Source organism: Tachysurus fulvidraco, chromosome 6 (assembly GCF_022655615.1).
Source record: "Tachysurus fulvidraco isolate hzauxx_2018 chromosome 6, HZAU_PFXX_2.0, whole genome shotgun sequence".
In the NCBI taxonomy this organism is placed as follows: domain Eukaryota; kingdom Metazoa; phylum Chordata; class Actinopteri; order Siluriformes; family Bagridae; genus Tachysurus; species Tachysurus fulvidraco.
Window position 1 is genome coordinate 32101225 of NC_062523.1, and position 9820 is coordinate 32111044.

Sequence of the window (9820 nt, forward strand, 5' to 3'; positions counted from 1 at the left end):
ATATAGGTGTGTCCTGTCCCAGTGGGTGTGTCCGGTAATATAAGTGTGACCTGTAATATAGGGGTGTCCTGTCCCAGTGGGTATGTCCTGTAATATAGGTGTGACCTGTAATATAAGTGTGACCTGTCCCATGGGTGTGTCCTGTCCCATGGGTGTGTCCTGTCCCATGGGTGTGACCTATAATATAAGTGTGTCCTGTCCCATGGGTGTGACCTGTAATATAAGTGTGACCTGTCCCATGGGTGTGTCCTGTCCCATGGGTGTGTCCTGTCCCATGGGTGTGACCTATAATATAAGTGTGTCCTGTCCCATGGGTGTGACCTGTAATATAAGTGTGTCCTGTCCCATGGGTGTGTCCTGTAATATAAGTGTGTCCTGTCCCATGGGTGTGTCCTGTAATATAAGTGTCCCCTGTCCCAGTGGGTATGTTCTGTAATATAGGTGTGACCTGTAATATAAGTGTGACCTGTCCCATGGGTGTGTCCTGTCCCATGGGTGTGACCTATAATATAAGTGTGTCCTGTCCCATGGGTGTGTCCTGTAATATAAGTGTGTCCTGTCCCATGGGTGTGTCCTGTCCCTGCTCTACAGTAGCACCTTGTTAGGAGACTTTTCCCCAAAACAACATGTATTTACACTCCATCTGAGCACTGCTTCAGTTTAATAAACCCAGACCCAAGGGCTTCACTTTGCATGAATAAAAACCAAACACAGAAATCACTAAGTGACTTCACAGAAAATAAACAATGAGCAAAAGCGAGTGACACACAGCAGCTGCGCTCGGCTTAGAGCTGCTTATAAAGTCGTTATATCAGGAACAATGAGAGTATGGTGACATAAATGTTAGTAACAAAAGGTCAGTAACAAATATTTTTATTCAGTCACAAACAATTTAAATCATTTAAAACCCAGCAGAAGTAAAGGAGCTCGCTCAAAACCACAGGTTTACAAACGCAGGCCAAATGGACAAAAATCTGCAACATGTCCTCGTGCCTTGGAAAATGAAACATCATTTTAAATCAGAATAAATATCACCAAATGATGGGATTAGTACCAACGTGTTGAACATATTCACTCTCAGGAAGGCAGCTGAGGACACAGAGTGTGTTCTGTTCATCAGTTGAATCCAGCGTGTGTATAAATGAAGAATAACTAAATCATTTCCTGAGGTATGAATAATTAACATGTTACAATAAAGTGGAATAAATAAAGAGTTGATTTATAAAGCATGGCGTGATCAACTGATGATTAAACATTAATAAATAATCCCTAGACAAAAAGAGAGTATCACAACTGAACACCATGATGTTTAAGTTGTTTTATATAGTGTTCAGAGTGGGCGTGTCAAGAGTTGGAGGCCACGCCCAGATTAAACAGGATGGAGCTGATGTTGATGTTGAGGAAGGCTCGAGATGGATCAGCACAGCGCTGTGTTTCCTGTAGGAGAAGGTGCAGTGAGGAGGATTCGAACAGACGCCGGTTCTTTCTGCACACACACACACACACACACACACACACACACACACACAATTAGACCTCTGATCTGCAGGATTCTGATTGGTCAGAAGCAAATCACAGGTTCATGTACTTGTATTCTTGTTACTATGCTAACTGCTTGTTACACTGGACTTATATATGGACTGGTGTGTAATCGTTTATATTTTGAGGTGATCAGAGTTTCAGGGTGGTGAGACAGACTCCAATCCCGGTGATGATTAGTTCCCTAAAACAGCTCCACACACACAGTTTAATTCCATGCTAGTGTCACAAAACCACATCCACACATCTACAGAATGTTTCTGTAAATATTATTAACATTAATATGGAGGTCTGGTGGAGATGAAGTGACGTGGCTCAGCAGATACGGCTCCAACGTCTGGGTTTCTGTGGTCATGAGGACGAGAAGCCCTGAAGCAACTCAGGGTACAGAGAGAGATGGAGCCTCAGAGTGGACTTCAGGAAACACTGAAGGTGTTATGAAGGTATCATGAATGATTTTTAAGATAGAAAATGTGAGGTCTGATTTCTGAAAAACTAATAAATAAATAAATGAATAACAAACAAACAAACAAACAAATAAAAAATAAGAGTAATAAAAGAAGTATAATATTAAGATGTAGAGCTCAGACCTGATGCAGGAGAGCTTCTGCAGGAGAACACTGAGCTTCTCGCTGATGGCCAGGTTCAGCCGTGGGTTTCGGAGAAGAACAGCAGCACAATGGAAAAACTGGTCTATGCTACATGCATCTAGGAAAGCAGGAAGATGACCTAGAAAGAGAATAAAAAGTAAAGGACGAAAGAATTGGAGATGGTTTTACCCACTCAGGCTGGGCTCAAAGATTTCACTGGAACAGCAAATTACACAAGAAGGAAGAAAGCTGGTTCAGTGTGTGAGACTGAACCCTGGAGATCCACAGCAGACATTTGGAGATCAGGTGTGTGAGTACACACGAGTTCATCAGCTCCATATAGAACATAAACATGGAACAGAAGGTCTCTGATGGACACGTAGAGAAACCTTTATAAAAGCTAACCTCCAAACTTCTAGTGTGTTAGTTTAGTGTTTAGGCGTTTTGCGTTAAATTCTTGTTACTTCGGTGAGTAAAATTTTCACCCAAAGTGAGTGTTACAGTGAGAGTTATAACCAGTGACAGTGTTACAGTGACAGTGTTACAGTGAGAGTTATAACCAGTGAGAGTGTTACAGTGAGAGTTATAACCAGTGAGAGTGTTACAGTGAGAGTTATAACCAGTGAGAGTGTTACAGTGAGAGTTACAGTGAGAGTGTTACAGTGAGAGTTATAACCAGTGAGAGTGTTACAGTGAGTGTTACAGTGAGAGTTATAACCAGTGAGAGTGTTACAGTGAGTGTTACAGTGAGAGTTATAACCAGTGAGAGTGTTACAGTGAGTGTTACAGTGAGAGTTATAACCAGTGAGAGTGTTACAGTGAGAGTTACAGTGAGAGTGTTACAGTGAGAGTGTTACAGTGAGAGTTATAACCAGTGAGAGTGTTACAGTGAGTGTTACAGTGAGAGTTATAACCAGTGAGAGTGTTACAGTGAGAGTTATAACCAGTGACAGTGTTACAGTGAGAGTTATAACCAGTGAGAGTGATACATTGAGAGTGTTACATTGAGAGTGTTACAGTGACAGTGTTACAGTGAGAGTTATAACCAGTGAGAGTGTTACATTGAGAGTGTTACAGTGACAGTGTTACATTGAGAGTTATAACCAGTGAGAGTGTTACATTGAGAGTGTTACAGTGACAGTGTTACATTGAGAGTTATAACCAGTGAGAGTGTTACAGTGAGAGTGTTACAGTGAGAGTGTTACAGTGAGAGTTGAAGTGAGAGTTATAACTAGTGAGAGTGTTACAGTGAGAGTTATAACCAGTGAGAGTGTTACAGTGAGAGTTATAACTAGTGAGAGTGTTACAGTGAGAGTTATAACCAGTGAGAGTGTTACAGTGAGAGTGTTACAGTGAGAGTGTTATAGTGAGTGTTACAGTGAGAGTTACAGTGAGTGTTACAGTGAGAGTTATAACCAGTGAGAGTGTTACAGTGAGAGTTATAACCAGTGAGAGTGTTACAGTGAGAGTTATAACCAGTGAGAGTGTTACAGTGAGAGTTATAACCAGTGAGAGTGTTACAGTGAGAGTTACAGTGAGAGTGTTACAGTGAGTGTTGCAGTGAGAGTTAAAGTGAGTGTTACAGTGAGTTATAACCAGTGAGAGTGTTACAGTGAGAGTTATAACCAGTGAGAGTGTTACAGTGAGAGTTATAACCAGTGAGAGTGTTACAGTGAGAGTGTTACAGTGAGAGTTATAACCAGTGAGAGTGTTACAGTGAGTGTTACAGTGAGAATTATAACCAGTGAGAGTGTTACAGTGAGAGTTATAACCAGTGAGAGTGTTACAGTGAGTGTTACAGTGAGAGTGTTACAGTGAGAGTTATAACCAGTGAGAGTGTTACAGTGAGAGTTATAACCAGTGAGAGTGTTACAGTGAGTGTTACAGTGAGAGTGTTACAGTGAGAGTGTTACAGTGAGTGTTACAGTGAGAGTGTTACAGTGAGAGTTATAACCAGTGAGAGTGTTACAGTGAGAGTTATAACCAGTGAGAGTGTTACAGTGAGTGTTACAGTGAGAGTTATAACCAGTGAGAGTGTTACAGTGAGTGTTACAGTGAGAGTTATAACCAGTGAGAGTGTTACAGTGAGTGTTACAGTGAGAGTGTTACAGTGAGAGTTATAACCAGTGAGAGTGTTACAGTGAGAGTTATAACCAGTGAGAGTGTTACAGTGAGTGTTACAGTGAGAGTGTTACAGTGAGAGTGTTACAGTGAGAGTGTTACAGTGAGTGTTACAGTGAGAGTGTTACAGTGAGAGTTATAACCAGTGAGAGTGTTACAGTGAGAGTTATAACCAGTGAGAGTGTTACAGTGAGTGTTACAGTGAGAGTTATAACCAGTGAGAGTGTTACAGTGAGTGTTACAGTGAGAGTGTTACAGTGAGAGTTATAACCAGTGAGAGTGTTACAGTGAGAGTTATAACCAGTGAGAGTGTTACAGTGAGTGTTACAGTGAGAGTTATAACCAGTGAGAGTGTTACAGTGAGAGTGTTACAGTGAGAGTGTTACAGTGAGAGTGTTACAGTGAGAGTGTTACAGTGAGTGTTACAGTGAGAGTGTTACAGTGACAGTGTTACAGTGACAGTGTTACAGTGACAGTGTTACAGTGACAGTGTTACAGTGAGAGTGTTACAGTGAGAGTGTTACAGTGAGAGTTATAACCAGTGACAGTGTTACAGTGACAGTGTTACAGTGACCGTGTTACAGTGACAGTGTTACAGTGACAGTTATAACCAGTGACAGTGTTACAGTGACAGTGTTACCAGGAGACTCACTGCATCAAGTGTGTGTGTGTGTGTGTGTGTGTGTGTGTGTGTGTGTGTGTGTGTGCATGCACTTCCAGCACTGAGACTGAAGCAGGTATAAACCCTGTAAGACCAACAGTTACACAGAATCACTGCTTCTTTCTCAAAGCTTTCATCATCTGACTCACATTAATGGAAGTCCTTTGACCCCATGATTTAACACAAATGGTCACACATCTGCCTCCCACTCAATCACTCACACACACACACACACACACACACACACACACACACACACACACACACACACACACACACACATCTGCGGTTTCTCATCTTCACAGGTAGTGCTGTCTCCTATTAGACAAAGCCGAGGTAACTTCAAAGGCGTCCCTCACAGAGAGATGTTTGGCCGTCTGACGTTTTCGGCGCCAGCACATGGAGTGTGTTAGTTCTGGTGAGAGGACGACGCTGAACAGGGTTTAACACTGAAACTCAGGATGCTGGAAGTGACCTTCAGGTGTGAACTCCTCGTGCTCTCTGACCTCGGAGCTTTCAAACAGACTGCTAATTATACCTCCATAAATCGCTAGCAGCTCATAAAGTGGCACCACTGAGGATTCTGGGATCGAGCGGCTCTGCTTAGTGTCACTAAAAGGAAACCGCGACCCTCATAAAGGGATTTTCGCTGATTAGCAGCAATCACAGTGAACCAGGCGTGTGTGTGTGTGTGTGTGTGTGTGTGTGATCACTGAACACCAGGAAGACAGAGAGAAGGAACAGTTAAGAGACAGGAAGTGACATATCATAGCTAATGTTAGCCCAGAACCGATGTGTGTGTTGAGTTGTGAGTGCTCAGTGTGAGCAGGAGGTTTCTCAGCAGTAAGTTCTACAGGAACCTGCTACCAGAAAGCTCCAGAACTTTCTCTTTACATTCTGAGCAAATAAACAAAAGCTGTGAATCTGTTTCAGATACAGACGTCTGGATCGTCCCCAACAGTGAAATAGTGTGTTGCAGTTATAAAGGGAGGTAATCAGGATGTGTCCGTGTGTTAAACCTGTCCACGCTGCTGCACAGGAACTAGTCACATTTACTGTTGCCATGGAAACCTGAAAAACTGAAGGGTTAGTGTCTAAAATCTGGGGTTTTCCACCATAAGGTCCATGCTGTGCTTTTGGGAGAAGTTTATTAGCCTCGTCTGTCCCGTTAGCAGTTAATGGAGCAGAAAGGAGCCGGGCCGATGGACGTGTTAATGACGTTGGAGTGAGTGACCATGTGGGATTAATCACGCTAATCACACTCAGAACTGCAGAAACTCATGCAACACCTCGTTAGCTTCTGTGTGAGAAATTAATTAAACTCAGACAGGAAACTCAAACATGACACGGAGATCGTTCCACTTCCTAAACCTTCTTCTCTTTCAGATAAACACAATTTAATTGTAGTTTATTATCAGTAAGTTTACAGCTCTGAACACGACGGTCTGAAGTGGACTCTAAACAGATAAAAACTCCTCTCTATCAGTTCATCATTAATGTCTCCGTGTCCCTGTCACTATCCGTCTCCAGCTCTGGAGATCGTCTCCTTCATCTACATGTGTTGTGAAACTCACGTGATTCTGCACTCATTTGAAGCAGGACATCCAGTGATGGAGCGAGCAGTCCCAGACTTCCTGTCCTCAGCACAGATAAAATGGTCGTCAGGGCCTTGTACTTCAGAAACAGGCCACGCCCCTCGTCCTCACCCACAATGCAGTGTAAAACATCCAGGGCCTGAGCCAAGATGTCCGCTGTAGATCAGAAGAGGAGTAAAAATATCCGCTGACTGAACACTGAAGTTAATAAGTGTTAATAAGACTGCTTTATTTACTCAGGCTGGTGGTTTACATCTGTTTACTGTGTACAGTGTCCTCATGTGATGGTGTTACAGTGTCCTCATGTGGTGGTGTTACTGTGTACAGTGTCCTCATGTGGTGGTGTTACTGTGTACAGTGTCCTCATGTGATGGTGTTACAGTGTCCTCATGTGGTGGTGTTACTGTGTACAGTGTCCTCATGTGGTGGTGTTACTGTGTACAGTGTCCTCATGTGATGGTGTTACAGTGTCCTCATGTGATGGTGTTACAGTGTCCTCATGTGGTGGTGTTACTGTGTACAGTGTCCTCATGTGGTGGTGTTACTGTGTACAGTGTCCTCATGTGATGGTGTTACAGTGTCCTCATGTGGTGGTGTTACTGTGTACAGTGTCCTCATGTGGTGGTGTTACAGTGTCCTCATGTGGTGGTGTTACTGTGTACAGTGTCCTCATGTGATGGTGTTACTGTGTACAGTGTCCTCATGTGATGGTGTTACAGTGTACAGTGTCCTCATGTGGTGGTGTTACTGTGTACAGTGTCCTCATGTGATGGTGTTACTGTGTACAGTGTCCTCATGTGATGGTGTTACTGTGTACAGTGTCCTCATGTGATGGTGTTACAGTGTACAGTGTCCTCATGTGATGGTGTTACTGTGTACAGTGTCCTCATGTGATGGTGTTACAGTGTACAGTGTCCTCATGTGATGGTGTTACTGTGTACAGTGTCCTCATGTGATGGTGTTACAGTGTACAGTGTCCTCATGTGATGGTGTTACTGTGTCCTCATGTGATGGTGTTACTGTGTACAGTGTCCTCATGTGATGGTGTTACAGTGTACAGTGTCCTCATGTGGTGGTGTTACTGTGTACAGTGTCCTCATGTGATGGTGTTACTGTGTACAGTGTCCTCATGTGATGGTGTTACTGTGTACAGTGTCCTCATGTGATGGTGTTACAGTGTACAGTGTCCTCATGTGATGGTGTTACTGTGTACAGTGTCCTCATGTGATGGTGTTACAGTGTACAGTGTCCTCATGTGATGGTGTTACTGTGTACAGTGTCCTCATGTGATGGTGTTACAGTGTACAGTGTCCTCATGTGATGGTGTTACTGTGTCCTCATGTGATGGTGTTACTGTGTACAGTGTCCTCATGTGATGGTGTTACTGTGAACAGTGTCCTCATGTGATGGTGTTACTGTGAACAGTGTCCTCATGTGATGGTGTTACTGTGAACAGTGTCCTCATGTGATTGTGTTACAGTGTACAGTGTCCTCATGTGATGGTGTTACAGTGTACAGTGTCCTCATGTGATGGTGTTACTGTGTACAGTGTCCTCATGTGATGGTGTTACAGTGTACAGTGTCCTCATGTGGTGGTGTTACTGTGTCCTCATGTGATGGTGTTACTGTGAACAGTGTCCTCATGTGATGGTGTTACTGTGAACAGTGTCCTCATGTGATGGTGTTACTGTGAACAGTGTCCTCATGTGATTGTGTTACAGTGTACAGTGTCCTCATGTGATGGTGTTACAGTGTACAGTGTCCTCATGTGATGGTGTTACAGTGTACAGTGTCCTCATGTGATGGTGTTACAGTGTACAGTGTCCTCATGTGATGGTGTTACTGTGTACAGTGTCCTCATGTGATGGTGTTACTGTGTACAGTGTCCTCATGTGGTGGTGTTACTGTGTACAGTGTCCTCATGTGGTGGTGTTACTGTGTACAGTGTCCTCATGTGATGGTGTTACTGTGTACAGTGTCCTCATGTGGTGGTGTTACTGTGTACAGTGTCCTCATGTGGTGGTGTTACTGTGTACAGTGTCCTCATGTGATGGTGTTACTGTGTACAGTGTCCTCATGTGGTGGTGTTACTGTGTACAGTGTCCTCATGTGATGGTGTTACTGTGTACAGTGTCCTCATGGGGTGGTGTTACTGTGTACAGTGTCCTCATGTGGTGGTGTTACTGTGTACAGTGTCCTCATGTGATGGTGTTACTGTGTACAGTGTCCTCATGTGGTGGTGTTACTGTGTACAGTGTCCTCATGTGATGGTGTTACTGTGTACAGTGTCCTCATGTGATGGTGTTACTGTGTACAGTGTCCTCATGTGATGGTGTTACTGTGTACAGTGTCCTCATGTGGTGGTGTTACTGTGTACAGTGTCCTCATGTGATGGTGTTACTGTGTACAGTGTCCTCATGTGATGGTGTTACTGTGTCCTCATGTGATGGTGTTACTGTGTACAGTGTCCTCATGTGATGGTGTTACTGTGTACAGTGTCCTCATGTGATGGTGTTACTGTGTACAGTGTCCTCATGTGATGGTGTTACTGTGTACAGTGTCCTCATGTGGTGGTGTTACTGTGTACAGTGTCCTCATGTGGTGGTGTTACTGTGTACAGTGTCCTCATGTGATGGTGTTACTGTGTACAGTGTCCTCATGTGATGGTGTTACTGTGTCCTCATGTGATGGTGTTACTGTGTACAGTGTCCTCATGTGATGGTGTTACTGTGTACAGTGTCCTCATGTGATGGTGTTACTGTGTACAGTGTCCTCATGTGGTGGTGTTACTGTGTACAGTGTCCTCATGTGGTGGTGTTACTGTGTCCTCATGTGATGGTGTTACTGTGTACAGTGTCCTCATGTGATGGTGTTACTGTGAACAGTGTCCTCATGTGATGGTGTTACTGTGAACAGTGTCCTCATGTGATGGTGTTACTGTGAACAGTGTCCTCATGTGATGGTGTTACTGTGAACAGTGTCCTCATGTGATTGTGTTACAGTGTACAGTGTCCTCATGTGATGGTGTTACAGTGTACAGTGTCCTCATGTGATGGTGTTACTGTGTACAGTGTCCTCATGTGATGGTGTTACAGTGTACAGTGTCCTCATGTGGTGGTGTTACTGTGTACAGTGTCCTCATGTGATGGTGTTACTGTGTCCTCATGTGATGGTGTTACTGTGAACAGTGTCCTCATGTGATGGTGTTACTGTGAACAGTGTCCTCATGTGATGGTGTTACTGTGAACAGTGTCCTCATGTGATTGTGTTACAGTGTACAGTGTCCTCATGTGATGGTGTTACAGTGTACAGTG

The 9820-nt window shown here is 43.7% G+C and overlaps 1 protein-coding gene across 6 annotated transcripts in view; it reads right to left on the minus strand.

Moving 5' to 3' along the window:
• Nucleotides 1-857: 857 nt before the first annotated feature.
• The window catches only part of LOC113642059 (coiled-coil domain-containing protein 138), a 17762-nt gene continuing 8799 nt past the window's right edge, over nucleotides 858-9820 (minus strand). For 3 of the 6 annotated variants that reach the window (XM_047815432.1, XM_027145338.2, XM_027145341.2), the window contains 3 exons: nucleotides 6486-6662; nucleotides 2130-2268; nucleotides 858-1486 (listed from right to left, as the gene is read on the minus strand). In XM_047815432.1, the coding sequence (XP_047671388.1) occupies nucleotides 1345-1486; nucleotides 2130-2268; nucleotides 6486-6662 (458 nt within the window). In that variant the 3' untranslated portion in view covers nucleotides 858-1344. The other 3 variants (XM_047815431.1, XM_027145339.2, XM_027145340.2) reach the window with 3 other exon arrangements.